Here is an 18453-nt window from a genome sequence, read left to right as displayed (position 1 = left end):
GCAATGATGGACACCCCAAAACCTCTCTAGGCATCTTGTTCAATCACCCTTATCACTTCTCCTATTTAGACAGACTCTCCTGTATTTCAGTTTGTGCCCAACACTTGCCCTTTTGCTTAGAAGCACCACTGAGAATCATCTGGCTCTGTCTTCTTCCCCTGCCCCCTCCCCTGCCGTATGTACACACTGACAGGATTCCCTATTGACAATTCATCTCATTAAATTGTATCAGGTTGGCCAGACACATTTTCCCCTTTGTAAACCTATGCTCCTGATCACCTTCTTACACATCATATATAGAAATGGTTTCCAGGATTACTCACTCCAACATCTTCCCACAGACTGGGGTGAAGCTGACTGCTCCACATTTTCCCCAAATACTTCTTGCTTTTCTTGAAGGTAACAGTAATACGTTCCATTTCTGGCCTTCCTTTTTCTGCCTTTTTTCCCTATTCCATGGTACACTTCCACTCTCAGGCTTCCTTCCAATCCTCAAGAACCTTTACCAAGCACCCAGACCTTTTAAAGATAATCAGGAATAAGCTCAGATTTCCTCAGCAATTTCCATCCCATCAGGTTCCTGCAGTAGGAAATCTCTCGGTCCCACCACTCATCCTTTCTTCCCAGTGCTGTTTTGTGGCTCAGCTTCAGCTCATTCAGATGCTCCACTGGATAGAATTTCCATTCCAGTCCCTCCTCTGCTACCAAGTCTCTGAACCTATTCCGTGGCTGCAAAGCTGCAGTTAAGACAGGCTGCCTCATCCTGATATCAATGTCATGCTTCCAGCCTTCAGCCTCACAGACCATCACAAAGTACTTCCCAATCTCAGACACAGACTCCGCCTGCTCTTCTTTCGCCATGCTTATGAGTTCAGGTTTTGGTATCGGCAGTGCCTTGGAGAAGATGCTGTTGCTCTTCTCATTATCTCTGAAGCCATGCAGACTGACTGCCTCCTGCAGCTCATATACTTAGAATCTTCCTCCATTGCACATGCACCTCCTTCCAGGTGAGGATGCTGTACCCTGACCCCAGCCTCCAGAAGAGGCCTCAGACATCCCTGCAGCCCCAGGCCTGAAGAACAGCATCCTCCTTGGGAAGCTCAGTCTGTTCTGAGGTCTCTGATATGCTGAGATAGTTGCTCCAGTGAGTGGTTGGGGATTGCACGCTGCAGTACCCTTGCTAAGCAGTATCCATTTCTGGCCCCCTGCTGCACTAACTGCTGCCTCTGGAGGCTGTGCTCCAGGCCTGGTAGTTACCTTCACCCTCTGTGCAAACTGCTTCATCTGTTTAATGCACTCATGTATTCATATGTTATGTTGAAAACTTTTTTAAACACATTTTGTATTTTTAAAACCTACAGGTATGATTAACATGGGTAAATTAACACATCTCATGCACTTAGTTACCTCAATTTTATAAACTGTTCTGTGCTCCCTCCATTTAACCCACATTCAATAAAATGATCATTTCATGACTCTTTGGGTGTCTGTAACCAAAAGGTATTATAAAATATTTATTTAAAACATCTCCCAGTGATTTAATATACCAGAAGTAACAACACTACTGTTCAAGATGGAAAGCCGATGAGCTGGCTTGGTGTATTTTCATGTTTCAATATTGATTTCATGTGAAATTTTATATTTTGTTAGGATTTTAAATAAAAATGCAACTATCCTTTCAGAAAACTGTTGAATAACAGCCAAAATTTACCCCAAATGCTGCAAAATGTCAGTGACTTTTTTAGTACACACTACTGAGATGGCAAAGCAATATTTTGTTGTTTGCCTAAGGCAATGAAAACCCTAAAGCCGATTTCACACATTGCACTGAAACAAGCAGCACACTACGTATTTCCAGTTGTTAGCAATGTTACCAGATAAAAACAAAGCATTTGCTTTGTAGGTAACATTTGTTTGCTCTTTCACAGATTTCTTTAGATAATTCATTAGGATGTCTCCCAGCCAGCCATATAAATCTTTTGAAGATGGCTTTGAGTAAGAGAATAGAACTTGGTACTAGGGTGAAAATAAAATTATGAGTCACAACTGAAGATGTCAAAAGCACAACAGCGAAATGTTTTGGGAAACATCTCAACAGCTAGAGAGGAAGAGCTTGCCAAAGAACCCTGAAAAAATGCCAGCTAAAAAGCCAGATGCTGCTTGCAAAAAATGTTCCAGAGTTTGGCATCAGGGACCATTAAATGCCAAGCTGATCCCCATCTGTGGGAAAAGCTGTTTACTGCTTCTGGGGAAGAAAAAGTAAGGAATATGGCAGTAGTTTAAAGTAGTGCCAGTAAAAACAGAAGGCAGACTAGATTCAGCATTCTAATTATAATATCACAATTTACTTTTTAATTCCATGATAGTTTAAAATCTATTAATTTAGAAATAATCTTAAAAAATAAGGCATATATATGCATGCTTTTACTTATGGATCTTTGAGATATCTTTGACTCAATTCTTGCATAGTTCTGAGAAAATGCAGAGGCTGCTTTTAACTTTTCCAAATAAATCCTCTCCATGAAGGGGGAAAATGAAACAGTACACTGCTTTCTGTAACAATACTATAATCAAAGCTCATGGTATGCACAACACCAAACACTTTGTAATAACATGACAAACCATTTTTTAAGTTAATAACAGTTACACTAATGAAAAATAGTCTCTGATTTTGAAAAGATGACTTGGCTTCAAATGCTAAGAAGCAAAGCGGGGGATTACAGCAAGAGATGTTTTTGTGAATGGTCTGAGAAAGTAACTGGAAGGGGAGAGATTAACTCTTGCTGACAGTATGGTTACCTAATCTGTCAATTTACATATATTATGATCTAAGTAAATATGACAGAAGATGATCATTGCGTGGGTACTAATTGAAGAAACATTATTAGCACAACTAAAACAGTTTGAGGTTCAGCAGTTAACTCAAAAGATCCCCATTACAAAACACAACTCACTATTTCAACTGGAGTCTGAGGGGTGGTAGAAAACTCAGAGCATGAAAAGCAACAAAAGGGTCTAAAAGAACAACATTTAAATATGGGCTATATTTCTGCACATTATCAGTAATTTCTTCCAAATGCTTAAGGAACTTATGGCCCATAGTTAAAGGCAATTCTGGCATTCAGCAACTTTCATCTTTGTAAAAGTTAGTGGGAAACAGGGTTTTAACATCCATCTTCTCTGAATAGGAGAGGCTAGCTCCTAGAATTTAGGGGCATAGAAATAACATTCCAGAACTACTCAAATTTTTAATTTAAAAAAGTTACAGATCTACTATAAGTATAAAACAGGAGTAGGGTTCTGTTTAGGAGATTAAAAGTAACTTGTAGATCGATTCAACTGCTGATTAAAGCTAAGTTCTCATGTCTAGTGATTGTTAAAAGGGTATGACAGTCATAGAACCATACAGGTTCCAAAAGGCCTTCAGGATCATCAAATCCAACCATCACCTCAACCTACAAGTCCCATCACTAAACCATGACCCTCAGTACCCTGTCCGCACATCTTAAATACCTCCCAGGATGGGGACTCCTCCACTTCCCTGAGCAGCACACTGTAATGTTTGGCCACCCTGTTAATGAAGAAATTCTTCCTAATGTCCTACCTAAGCCTCCCTTGGTGCATCTTGAGATCATCATACCCCTTCATCCTATCCCTTCCTTCTAAAGTGAGAAAACAGATCAACAGAATCCTCACTGCAATCTCCTTTCAGGTAGTTATAGTCATGAGGTCTCCCCTCGGCCTTCCCTTCCCCAGACTAAACAACCCAAAATCCCTCAGCTTTGTCTCATAACTCTCCTTTAGTTCCTTCATCAGCTTCACAGCTCTTCTCTGCACACACCTGAGCACCAGTGTTCTTCTTCCAGTGAGGGACCCAAAATTAAACAGTACTTGAGCCATGGTCTCACCAGTGCCACATATAAGGGGACAACTGCTTCCCCAGACCTGCTAGCCACACACCATTTCTGATCCAGGCCAGGATGCCATTTGGCCTTCTTGCCTACCTGGGCACACTGATGGCTCATGATCAGCCAGCTGCCAACCAGCACCCCCGGGTCCTTGCCTGCTGGGCAACTTCCCAGCCACTCTTCCCCAAGCCTGTAACACTGCAGGGGGTTGTTACGACCCAAGTGCAGGACCTGGCACTTAGCCTTGTTGGGTGTCCTGTGACTGGACCCATCAACCCATCCTCTCCAGATGCCTCTGCAAATCCTCCCTACCCTCAGGCAGGTCAAGAGCCCTGCCTAACTTGGTACTATTTGCAAAGTTACTGAGGTTGCAACTCAATCCCTTCATCCAGACCACAGACAAAACTGTTAAACAAAAGTGGCCCCAGTACCAAGCCCTGGGGAACACCACTGGAGACCGGCTGCCAACAAGACTGAACTCCATTCACTGTGACTCCTTGAGCCCGGCCATCCAGCCTGTTCTTCCCCCACTGAACTGTACACCCATCCAAGCCATGACTAGCCAGGCTCCCTAGGAGAATGCTGTGGGAAACAGCTTTACTAAACCTCAAACACTTCACTAAAATCGAAGTAAAAAACATAGCATTTCCCTCATCTACTAAGTGGGTCATCCTGGGAAAGAGATTGGGTTAGTCAGACAGGACTTGCCTTTTATAAACCCACTGTGTCTGCATTTAATCACTTGACTGTCCCTTATGAGCCATGTGATGGCACTCAAGCTGATCTGCTCCATAACCTTCCCTGATACTGAGGTCCGCCTTCCTGCCCTTCTTGTAGATTGGAGTCACATTCACTGATCTCCAATACATGACATAGGAAAATACACTTAAGTTTGATTTCCCATTTCAAATGGAGAAGTCCATTGGTATGCTACAAAGAAAAAACAGCAAAACACTTCACGTTTTGTTCTTTGTAACAACCTCAACAAGTAACACTACCAAAATGGCAAATAGCATGCATGTGTGGGATTCAATCTGGATATACAGAAAGAACAGAACAGTCTGGAAAGACACAGGGTTAATCCTCAATGTCGTATTTAATAATCTCAGATTTCAAGCTATTCTACATCACTGTAAACATCAGTTAATCTATAAAACTATGTTACCTATTGTTTTGCAAGAAGAGTTGAAGAGATTTTCACTTAAAGTTTCCCTGTAAGATGGTAACAGCAAAGGAGACCCCAGGGCTTTAATTAGGGTTTGTTGTTATTAGGGCAGAACCTCAAGCAGCAGAAAAGATAGTACAATAGGATAGAGGAGAAACTAGGAATTCAGCTGGTAATAGATGCATCTGTCTGTAAGTGTTCAGAGACATAATTTGAGAGTTTATGCTATCATGAGAATTAAGAGTGAGGTTCACAGTGTACTGGAAATATATGCATGGTTGTAACTTCATTTATTTGCTGTGCCATGTGCATAACTAAAAAAGGAGGAGAAAAGTTTCTCATTTTATCAGCTACTCTAAAATAAAGTGGAATGAAATGGGAATTACAAAACAAATGACTCACATTACCAATTCAAGCTTAACTCTTGATTCAGGTTCTTTCTTATTCTATAAGACTTTAAAAAAATAAAAACATGTATTAGAGAAGATATTTTTTCCTCTCAGTTGCCATGTTATTTATTTTACTATTAAGAGAATCCAGTGAGAAAAGAATTCAGTTCTGACATACATGTTGATCCTTTAGTTCTGACAGCAAGATTTCATAGCAAGGTTCAAAATTGAATACTGCAGTTAAATGAATTTTAAACCATTTTTTTAATGAGTTGTTTTAGTTTGTATTATTTTTCTCATTAACACAGATTTGAAATTTGGCACTACTTTTTTAGATATTCTTTTCTATTTTTCTATACAAAATATATTTTTAATTACCTAGTTTTTCAAGAATTGACCTTTTCAAAAGAATTTGAAAAACTTTAGAGAAAATAAGCTAAAGGGGATTATCAAAGGCACAGAAGAAAGCTATGTTATCTATCCATTCCATTAATTCAAGTTAGAAATGACATCAAGTGATATCGTTGTTGCAGCCAACTTCAAACAGATTAAGGACATTCTGAGAATCAGACAGTCTCTAGACTTACACCAGGAAAATAAACACTGCCAGACAAGGAAGAAAACTATGTTGCTTTATCACTATTGCATTTCCAAAGCAGTGCCTGGCATGGTTTCAGTCCAGACCAACTAGTTATCAACCAAAACAATGGCTAGGCACAGCTCAAGAGTTAGAAGATGAGCCAATGATTTTTTTCTATCAGGCAGTTAGGACAGAGTTATCCTGCTTCACAGACTACCGTGAATTTTAATGATATAGTTGCATGTCCTTAGAATCAGGTACTGCTTGGCTACTATGAAAACAAACATTTTATTGCTGTTGTTTTCAAGAGAAAAGTAATAATTTTTTTTTATATCGAGTAATTGTGAAAATAAAGTGTCTTTTACCATTCATGAATATAAACTAGATCAACTCTAATGACTGAAATTAAATTGTATTATATAATACAACAAAAAAATGTTGTTCATTTTCACTGTGGTTGCTAAGTCTCAGACCCCCAGTTTCAATTACAGGTATCCTGGAAGAAATTGTTTTTCTTTGACTTATCATGACCCTAATATATAATGATTCAATGGTATGTCTAGTTTTCCTGTTCTGATATGTCAAAGAGGACAAATAGCTGTGAGGAAAAATGTGTGGTGCTTACAGTTCAAACCAATTCTCCTATAAACATTTTCTGTAACTGTTCAGTATTTGCCAAATCCAGAAAGAGTACTTTTTGAGCTTTTTTTAATCTCAGTGTACAACGGAGTCCCTAAATTTGCTCATATGCAGTTGGTCGAGCTATTAAAAACTGAAGAAGCCAGGTTACCTTCTACATCACATTTAACACTTCCAGAAGCTGAAAGGATATAAGGATGTATATCCCTATATAAGGATAGGTAACAGGATGCATCATTGCACAATCCATCATAACATGCCAGAATTCCAATTGTCATAAGGCAACAGGTAATCAGGCAAAAATATGCAGTTACAAAATTATTTTTCATTAGTAATCTACAAATACCTAAAATTTTCTCAGAAGTAAAAACTACATACAACATTTTTCGCTCTCCCAGTCAACTTAAAAAGGGAAGAAAATAAATTTAAAATATTTTAACAGATTTTCTCAAACTTCACTGGTCTTATTTTTGTTACTGGACTGAAAAAAAATACCAAAATTGTACATCTCGTACTATATAAAAATTAAGTTCTAGGATAACTGAAAGTATTTCAATTAAATTCTGAATATAAATTAAAACACAAAAAGCATTAAAATTAAAATGTTTCACTTGACTCCTTTTACAGTAAAGACAATTAAATTTAAAAAGACTAAAAAAGTTAGAATTTTTAATTTAATGTCACAACTTAAAAAATGTGTTTAGCCCCAACTAAATCTCTTCTCCTCAGGATTCTCCTAATCCAAAGTTATGTAATTATGTCAAGGCTGATCATAAACTGTTTCAAGTGAACAAGAAGGTGTTTAAACAGAACTTCAAGTTGTCTTTGACAACTGACGAAATTGTTTTCAACTGTGATAGGTTTTCTCTGATTGCTGCCTGTATTACCAGGACATACTGTTTTCTCTGATTGCTGCCTGTATTACCAGGACATAACAACTGTACAACAACCACGCTGTAGCCTTCACCCTATGTTCTTCAAGCCACTCTATCAGTATCTATTATCAACAGTTCACATTCAAATACAGACTAACTGTTCAATATCATAATATAGGTAAGCCTGGTACTAGTAAACCCTGGCTATAAACAACAGAAGCTGACAGTTTATGGGGTCCTTATCCACGTAAAGCTGAAAAAATATTTTAAATCAGAAATGCACAAGTTGTTGGTGTGTTAGGAATACATTTAATGTCAAATCCTCATACTTTGTCTCAGCATGGCTGCAAATTTTAGCTAAATTACTATTTTGTTGTCAGTTTAAGACACTAGGTGGCAGCAATGATATAATCTCTTCATTTGAGACTGCACAAACACATCCACTCCCACTACTTTTACTCTTAAAGCATCTCATGTGCTTACGGGGTGTATATGACAAATATCCTGTATGTTCTTCGACAGTATGCAGTTCCAGGTTAGGTTACTCATTAAGTGTTTTGAACTGATGCTTTTTAAAAAAAATATCTGTCAATGAATCATTATGTTCGCTGATTTCAAATGAATGTGCACTGAAACAGCATACCCATGTCAGAAGTTGTTAGTTCATATTTGTGTGGTAACATTCCATTCACAGAGCTGAGAAATGTAAGAATAACTGGGTGCATAAGCTTGTCAGTTCTGGAACATAATGATACAGTGAGAAGATGCAATGCTTACTGATAGCTGTTGAAAAGATCCGTGCAGGTGCCGTTGTTTCTGCAAGGCTCTGAATTACATTCATTTGATTCATATTCACAAAATGTTCCTTCCCATCCAGGCAGACAAGCACACTGGTATCTCTGTAACATATTATGGAAAACAGGTAAACTGTTTTTGTGTATTTCTTAAATATGTTTACAAATATTATACATATTATACATGTACAATATATGTATGTTATATAAACCATTTCTTGTCTTCAAACAGGTGATTTACTATTTTAAAACATTAAAAAATTATGAACTTATTGACAGCTCAGCCCCTAATATGATGAAAATGGAGTGTGAAGCAGATACATAACAGTATCTGCCAACTTATGCGATCAAGAAGTCTTTATCATCTCCTCCTCCCTCCAAGGTTTTGTAATAAAGGTATTACCTCTCCCATAAAACTACTTAGCTTAAATCTTATATGCTGACACACCTAAAACACAGGTGCTAACAATCATCTGAGTTGTATTACTCAGCATGCAGTCCAAACCAAACTCAATATAAAATTTATCATTAAGTTCTCAGGATTATATCCCACTTGTTTAACACCTGTAATATGAAGTTGTCTAGTACTGCACAAATGAAATACTAATGCACAACTTACGGCATGAGAAACACTGTCTTCTATACATGTGTATCAGATAAAGATAGCATAAATAAAAGTACTCTAGCTCAGTGATGATAGTACCTAATATTGATGACCAGGTGTTGTGAGTACAGTATTTCTGACATTAACTGAATACAACTTTTCAGCAGCATGTATATCCACCTCTATTACAGGACACTTTCACCACACCGCAATGCTCTATCAAATTGTAATCACACTCCAGTATTACCCCCAGCCTCAAAATTATCTGGTAGCTGCAAAGAAGAGGGTGTTTGACATCATTTCATGGAAGTGAAAAGCATAAAGCATCTTCCTATGCTCTTAAAAAGAGCAGGTGAACATCTGCTGAACTGAATATTAGAGATGGGCAGCAAGGTAAACACTTACATTCAGCAGAAGTTTTAATTGCTTCTTTAGCAACATGCTTAGTTCTAAAAAGGCTTCTTTCTGCCAGAAGTTAGAAAATGCTTTAATGGTAAGCATGACTAATGCATGTTATTTCATTACTTGCTAAACACCACAATAGGCTTCAGGGTAGATTTTAAAGCCTATTAAATTCCATGTAAATTGGAAACCATTAAAAAAACAGCAATGAAGTTGGATTTTTTTTTTTAGAAGCTGAGTGCATAAGTAAGCTACCATAGCATGATGATCATATGTACAATGTACCAGGCTTGCAGCATCCATGCTCCCTATGGCACAGAACACAGGCTTTCTTTCCCAGTTAAATTAAGGCATTTTGACAATTATGAAACGTGTCACTTCTTAGTATATGAAAATAAGAAAAATAATTGCCTGAAAGCAAGTTGGACTACTGAATTCACCGTATCCTGTTCAGTCAACTATATATTAAGTTTAAAAAAGGAACTAACATTTTGTCCTTTGTCTCTTATACAGGCAAGGCTATTCCGTGCAACAAAATAAGTTGCAAACTGAGTATTCCATCTTCCTAGTAAGTGTAATTTATAGCTTACTGTTACTGCTCTGTACTCTTGAACTCAGGCTCAAGACCTGTAAAATCTTCTCCATGAAGAGAGCACAAAATTGGCAACATGAATCTAAGAAGTGTTAAATATTAGAAGGGACAGTTAATCAAAGGTTAAAATAAGGGATGAAGAGATCTTGTTAAGTAAAATAAGCAAGTAGTAAGAAAATACTGAGATGAACTCAGAAAATTTTCCAGGTATTCTGCCAAAGAAAGAAAAAACCTTGATACAGACTACATTAGCCCACATTTATGTTTTCTGTTGCATCACAGCCATATCCAAACTAGCTGTTAAATATTGTAATTAATCGGAATGTTTTTGAGATTCCCTCTATCCCCTGCATAATTATCACCAGGCCAAAAACAAGTACAGAAGAAAATAATGCACATAATGCAAAAATAGGGACTATTAATCCATATTCACAAGTAACTATTAGGCACTTGAAACTGTTCTATTGTCAGGTTACACTTTCACATAAACCAGGAATGTGAGATAATGATTTTTGTTTTTTTTTAATCATTTCCAAAAACCTCTTCCAGAAGCATATTACAAGATTGCGAGAGGAAGCTGCCAACAGTTCTGTTTAGAAACAGTAGTGTTTTTTTCATGGTTTCACTAAAAACATCTATGAATCGGCTACTGAAATTCTACGCTTTACAAGTTTATTTCTCACTATATGAAGACTGTCACATTAAGCACAAACCATTACTTCACATGTATGTATCCCATACATGGGTGCAGTATATGTAAACTAGGAAATGTCACATTATCTCTGCATATCATGGTTTACATTAACTGGAGATGCCATGGTACAGTAAATGCTAAGTATAGGTAGATAAGATATTAACAGATAAAACAGGCTGCAAGAAAGGACCTCGGGCCCCTCATGGGCACAAAGTCAACCAAACCAGCAACACACCCCAGGAAGGACACTGATGCAGGCAGATGGCAGCCTGTGCTGCCAGAGGAAGAGTGCTGACATCAGGGGGAAAAGTGACCCCAGTGAGGCCTCACCTGCAGCTCTGCATCCAGCTCCGGGCCCCCAGCACAACATGGGCACACTGGAGAGGCCAGCAAAGTGCCACCAAGATGATCAGGGAACTGGAGCATCTCTCATATCAGGCAGGGCTGTGAGAAGAGGGGCTGTCAGTCAGGACACAGTATGCACTGAACATAGGATGACAAAAAGCTGTGTTGTGTAAAGTATGCAGCAATTCATGCAAAGGAATGGAGAAAAGGATTCAATTACTATTTATGTGTTTATTCCCCTTTATTTATTGTAGCTATCAACTACTATCCATGCTAGACAGATTAAAATAAATTGTACCTTTGAGTTCCTCCACATCATCTCTTGCTCTCTAAAGAACAGAGAGAATGTACTAAAAGCAATACCTGAACAAATCCCTAAACTGCTTTTTCAGATCAGTTTTTCCTTGTACAGTACATATAGCACATCAGTTATGAGAAAAGTAGGTTTACTTGCTATACAGAGTCAAAGCCTGTAATTTTTATGATCTCTTGCATACATACCCAGAACCATATATGCTCACTAGCATGTCTTTACCCAATTAACTGTGTGGGTGGTTAAGATAGCAATATTTGAGAATATTTGCATATTTTCCCTTCTCTAACATTGTAAATGAAGAATTAATCATTTTCTCAAGCCTTAGTCTGTTGTTTTACTGGAAAATGGCACATGAACATCTGGCAAATAGAAACTACAATGAAAAAGGTTTATCACACACAACAAGAATCTGAATTATGAGCATGCTACTCTTCAAGCCTGTACTTCACACATGTATGTTGAGAAGCATTTTTAACAAACTGAGCTATCCTGCAAGCATTTTTTCCATGTCTAGAGAAGAATTTGAAAAATTTTAAAGGGTAAAAGTAAACACTTTTAAAGGGTATTTTTGGGGGGTGTTACTGTAGTTTATTTCTTGGCAATCAGAAAGGATAAAAAATGTTGCCTGGAAACAGAGAGAAGCAAGTGGAAATGCAGGAATCTCCATTTCTTCTCCAGGTTCTGAGCTTTTCAGTTGGACCATGCTTCCTGTGGTGCAGCTCTTTCCATTAAGGCCAATCAGGAAGAGCATAGCTCTTAGCTCACTACTGCAACATACTGGGAGATGTTCTCCAGCAAGAAAATCTCAAGTTTGCCTTTGATTTTTTTCCCCCTGAAAAACAATGGTATTTTTGCCTCCACAGAATATGATTCATCACAAAATTCTGTTCTGCTGGAAGCATTTTTTCCTGGAAAACACCTTCATACAACTTTGTCAGTGCTAACAGTAGTCTGTTTAACCTCATGAAATAAACAAATGTAAAAACATAAGCATCTATGAAAATCTTATTTGCAATTGCACTTAGTCTTACTGAGCTCTTAACATTTAGGCAGTCTTTTCTGTTGATGTAAATGTTTTAAACAAATTGGTACTTAAAGGCTTCACTTTTAAGTTATTACTGATTTAACCATTTACATAACTACTCATACACTCATAACCACTCAAAACTATTTTCCCTCATTTTTCATTGACATGTTCATTATGCAAGCCTTCACATTTTTATCCTAAATTAGCTTAATCAAAAACAAAAGCCAACAAAAGAAACAGAACCCCTTTTCATCTTTTTTTTTAAGTAAGGGTTTAACCCTTTCTTTAACCATTAGTAGAAAAACAATTAAAAAAAGATCTGTGCAGAGTAAAGTCCCAGCATTTACACTACCTGCCACTTTCACAATGTGGAATTTACCTGTTCCTCACAGTGTAGGAACAGTGATTTTATTTATGGTGCTGCTCTACAAGTAAAAAGAAACTGACTTCTGAGATCAGAAAAAAGTCTGCAATTGGCCCTATTTCCTAGTGTTGAAGACACATAGCTTAGCTCACAGATAAAGTCATATTGCTCATCTTATGGCAAAGGAACATTTTGGGGTAAGTGCAATAAGGCTTGCAATCTAATTAATACTTACACTAACTGGATAAATGATAACAACTGACATGAGACACTAGAATGAAAAGTAAATACAAAGCACAGATTCAAAAATGTAGAAAAATCACAGAAGTCTAATTTCTAAACTGTACTACTACAGCAAGTGAATGACTCTGGTAGAACATCTATGAAATTACAAAACCGACATGATTTTAGTATTAACTACTGCAAAACAAGAAATATTAAGTTGAATATACTAATACTAAACACTGTCTACAGAGGTTGAGCTAGCAGTGTGGATTTTCAGAAGCTAATCCACTACTTTAATTCATATGTCCTTCCCCAAACTGTTTGACAAGTGAAAAATGCTAGCCAGTGTACTTACTTGTCCTTCCAAATCTACTTATATTATTCTGCACCTAGAGTTACTATAAATTATACATTATCTGACATTAATGATAAAATAGTGTTCCTTTTATTTAAATTTTAAGCAAGGCTTACAGCAGAAACAAAGAACATTTTTAATTTGCTTATCTCTCCAGCCATTTCAATAATTAGCAAGGCAGTATATTTAAAACAGCTAACACAGGCTATGTTTTGATCAGCTGTAACCTGTCTTGCCTTGCAGTGTAAGATGGTTACACTTCTGTATAGCAAACACAACAAACACATGTGAAGGTACAGTATTTTTCTCCTGTCAATATCACACCAGTAGCAAAGTCTTACATTTTCATTTAATATGTCCTCCAAGTTAAAATACATCTTGTTTCTAGATATGCTGTATATTTACAACTCTAACTACACTGTACTGTAATTTGTAACCACCAGGAAAATTACCTTACATAGGAATACTAGTTATTTGCACTGCACATCTTTATATACAACCATTTCATTGAACAGGGGCTTTGTAATAAATTAATTATCATCACTGCCTTCAACACTGAACATTTTAAAGCAAGACTTCCGTAAAATGGATACTTCTCTGAAAGTTTAGTGTCTTTAAAATTAAATTATGACTAGTAAAAGACTTCAAGATAATTTAGATTTCACATTGCCATTGGTAACAACTGAGTTATCACCTGTGCCTTTATAATTTAATCAATTAATTCCATCACCACATGTGAGAGTTCTCATGGTGCAACTCAAATTTTGATGGGGATAGGTTTGCTATTTTTTTGTGTAGATTAATCTGCAACATAGCTTTTACTCACTGATACAGGTTTTCTATTTCACAGAAAATTGGGAATAATTTTTATTAAATTGGGAACAACCCTTCTGAAGAACACTGTATTGTTTCTGGGGAATAAATAAATTTGGGGGCACAGGGGGGATTTTAATTGCTTTCAGAAATATAGTTCTAAACATATGCCTACTCTAATCACATTAGAATTAATTTTATAGTAACAAACCAAGTCACTTTGAAGTCTCTTATATAATAACTGATAAATTATTTTTGTCTCTATTTTCTGACCTCTACCATTTATCCTATTTATACTCTTCCATTCTTCTAGAGATTACTTACTATATGAAATGTGTCAGAGAAACCGCCTTCAAGGTGACAAGTACTGAACAGCACAGGAAAACTAATGAGAAACAACTGTAAGTTATTCAAGCAAAATAAACCGAACAGCTACTTCAAATAGTGACAGACATTTGAATAGCATAGTTTGATCAGTGCATCTGGTTTGACATTTACCTCAATTTTTCAATTAATAATTAAAGGTCATAAACACACTCCTGCTAAGCAGAAACACAACTTGACTCATTTAAGGCTTGTCTGGAGCTTTCAGTTTGCCCCTAGATCTCTGGTTAAGGGAGAGCTATGGGAGTTAACTGTGGTATTGCACAGGAGTAGCCTAGACACTGGCCAACAGAATAATGCTTCATTTCTGAATTTCAAAATTGGTGTTGCTGCTGCCAGCTTTTTTTATGTAAAGTATGACCAAACAGTAAAACACATACTGTTTTCCTTAAAACTACAGTATGTCATACCTGCATATAATAACCAATTCAAACAGCTAAATCCTGAACATACAGCCATTATCATATCAGGACACTTCATACATCACCAAGTCCCATTCTTGCCAACATCAGACTCAATAGGGGAAGGCTAAAGAAACAGGATGTTCTAAAGGTACTTCAACCAAATTTTCTTAGAAGCATTGAGACCTTCACAGGATTATTTGATGTCAACTCTTCTGTTTTGAAATTTCACTGATCTCTACTTTAAATTTATTGAGCATTTCAATACAAGTAAATCACATTACACGTTAATGTGGTCTATCATATCTAAGAGGTGCCAAGTTTAGTCAATTGTGTTAAGTCTATGTACCACTGGCATAAAAACAACCAGCTCAATACCAGCGCAAAGACCAATAAAGAAAAGGTGAGTCTGCAATAAATTTCATCAATTTAATCTAATATTATCATTGGTAAGAATAAGGAGGTTTCAAGGCCCTACACAAACGTTAAGTAATATTATTCACCAAACTAAAAGCCACAAAACACAAAGATAAGCTATGGTGATGAATGTAAGATGGCTGTCAAACCAGCTGGGCTGCTGGGGAAAGGATATTTGGTTATAATATAGCAACAAGGAGCCCATAAAAAACTAGCTATGAGGAGTATGATAAAAAAATAAGAGCTTTGAGTTAAAAATATGGAAACTTGCTACTTCACTAAGATCCTCACCCGAGTTTATGTTATTGGCTACAGAGTGTTTCTCACAAAAACACACAGACACACATACACAAATAAACAAAAAAAAAACAAAACACAGGCTTTCTTTGGATGAGACCTGATCATCGTCAGTAAGGTACAGCCTTCTTAATTTAAATCAGGTTCTCAGGAAATTGAGCTTTTACCCCAAGTCTCCAAAACTAAAATCACATACCAGTCAAGCGGTAACTCTGCATTTCAGTACCTAAATCGCCGTTGACTCTTCCTGGCAGAATCCACTTGTCTCCTCTCAGCCAGCCAAGAACACCGCTGTGCGGCAGAGCAGCCCAGCACGCGCCGAGTACCTCACCGACCACCAGCCGCAAATGGCGGCGCTAGTCCACTGCCCAGAACTTTCTAGGGCGAGGGGCGGGAACGCCTGCACAGCGATAGCCAATCGCCAGGCACCGCGGGAAATTCAGCCAATCAAAACGGAGAATTTGCTGTGACTGACGGGGGGGCTGGCGGCAAGCTCCGAGGGTGGTGGTTGAAGTGTGTGAGGGCAGCACAGGCGACGGCGGCGAGCCGGCCCAGCTCCGTCGCCATGAGGAGACCCTACCCGTACCACCTTCTTTTGTCTGTCTTGTATCACCCCTACCCGACCAGCTTCTTTCCATTCTGTCCTAGGTCCCGTAACTGAAAGTATTTCAGAGTTTGAGCCGATTAAGTCCTCCTGCTGCCACTTCAGTCCCATTTGGCCCAAAGTCTGAGTGCCCCTTCGGTCAGCAGATCGTGCTGGTGACTGGAAGAAGCCTTTCCCAGGCCAGAGCAGTTACCTGCAAGGGTGTATTTTCAAATAAAATGGGCGGTGCTAGTACAAGGCTATTAGTATTCAAATTAAGATGCAAAGCACAAAACATGAAGTAGTAGGAAATCACATAATTGCACAAACACAAAGATAAACGAGGTGTGTGTTGGAAGTCAGGAATCTGGAAGAATACATTCACCTGGAACTACGGTTGCAACTCATGGGGCATAACTGTGCTGGTGTTCTTTGCCTTTTTAATTAGATCAACAAGGACAGAAGTCTAAAACCTGGTAGAAATTCTCCATGCATTTAGCTCATACAAATAGTTGATTGTTAATGACCGGATAAGATCATGCATGCCTTTATGAGGTAGGCCAGCATCCTTCTTGCTGGGACTTTTGTCATTTGGAGCCTAGCACTGCAGCCCCTTCAGTGCCATGGTGTCTGCCCTCAGACGAGTCATGTTCCCCGAGAGGAGAATCTGGGTGTCCCTGGACTCTGAGTCGCTAAATGCAGCAAAATTTTATCCCAGAGCAAAAAATAACACAGTGCTGCAGTTACTTGTATTTGATACAAGGCCTGCATTGCAAACTAAACCTTAATGCTCTTTTCAGTGTTTCTTCACCCACAGTCTTTCATTACCAATACTAAGAGTACTTGGTTCTCTGATAACACACAGCTGAAGTTGGTTCACATACTAACCAACCTGGAAGAGTCTGTTTAGTCTCCTTGTGATATCTGTACTCATAACTTAAAAGAAAGTAGTAGTTTCTGATTGTAAGAGTATTTCTGTAAGTAATACTTAAGGTCTTACAGTGGTTTGTTACAGAAATCAGTGCCTTCTGGGAAAGGCACAAATTCTGGCCACTAGTTTTATTCACTTGTTAGCTAACTGTTGTGGTTTAACTCCAGCAGGCAGCTCAGACCCACACAGCCACTTGCTCCCTCTCCCTAGGTGGTACATGGGAAAGAACTGGAAAAGTAAAAATGCAAGAGCTCATGGGCTAAGACAAAGACAGTTTACTAGGTAAAGCAAAAGCCATGCACACAGGCAAAGCAGAACGAGGAATTTGTTCACTACTTCCCATCAGGAGGCAGCTGTTCAGCCACTTCCAGGACAGCAGGGCTCATGACATGTAGTAGTTTCTTGGGAAGATGAACACCATCTCTCCAAATGTAACCCCCTTCCTCCTTCTTTTATTGATGAGCATGACACCACATGGTGTGGGACATCCTTTTGGGCAGCCTGGGCCAGCTGTCCTGGCTGTGTCCCCTCCCAGCTCCTGGTGCACCGCCAGCCTCCTCACTGGCAGGGTCGCACGGGGAGGTGGAAGATCCTTGGCTCTGTGTGAAGAATGCTCTGCAACAACTAAACATTGGTGTTTAGTTATCATCACTATTTCCATCAAAAATCCAAAACACTGTATCGAGTGAGCCTCTACAAAGAAATAAGTGAGAGTAAAGTACCAGTAGTCTTTTGAGAATCAAATTCTTTTATGAAAAATCAGAGCGTAATCAGAGTGACTTTTTCTAAAAATTGTATGTCAACTAGAATATGAAGAAAGAGAACGTCGAACAGGATGCAAACTTGAACATTGAGATACATGTTAATTAAAGGTTTGTCACCTTTCCAAAGTTACAATTTAATAGAAAAAAAAGACAGAAAAACAAAACGGAACTGAAAAAATTGCAGGCAGATAAACTGAGTGTTAGCATTACAACCAAACCCTGAGGAAGTTTCACACTGACGGGAAGCTAAACTCTACAACACTGATATCACTCCTCCTTCCCAAAAGAACAAGTGGAGTAACTATGATGGAAAAAAAAGTGGATGGGTTGACAGAAGGATGGGGAGATCTCGCACCAATTACTGTCCAACACACTTTACACACTTGCTGCTATCCAACCAGTATTAAATATGGTCTACAAAACTGCACTCAATACACCAGAACTAGTTCAGAATTACAAGCCCCTGACCCAAAACATGTATCTCATTTACAGCCAGTAAACTCCAGTTTTGCTGCAGCTCCAGGTGTTTCACTCTGCTTCTATTTGTCTGCACTACTTGCTAGTGTAGCAACACCCTTATTAGTTCAGG

At 38.2% G+C, this 18453-nt stretch overlaps 1 protein-coding gene across 1 annotated transcript in view; it reads right to left on the bottom strand.

Moving 5' to 3' along the window:
• EYS (eyes shut homolog) overlaps positions 1–18453 on the bottom strand; it is an 883205-nt gene that overhangs the window by 469783 nt on the left and 394969 nt on the right. The window contains exon 22 of the mRNA XM_035323172.1: positions 8334–8455. Within this exon, the coding sequence (XP_035179063.1) occupies positions 8334–8455 (122 nt within the window). The remainder of the gene's footprint in view (positions 1–8333; positions 8456–18453) is intronic.

The sequence above is a fragment of the Oxyura jamaicensis genome, chromosome 3, assembly GCF_011077185.1.
Source record: "Oxyura jamaicensis isolate SHBP4307 breed ruddy duck chromosome 3, BPBGC_Ojam_1.0, whole genome shotgun sequence".
Lineage (NCBI taxonomy): Eukaryota > Metazoa > Chordata > Aves > Anseriformes > Anatidae > Oxyura > Oxyura jamaicensis.
This window is presented reverse-complemented; position numbering and strand designations above follow the sequence as displayed.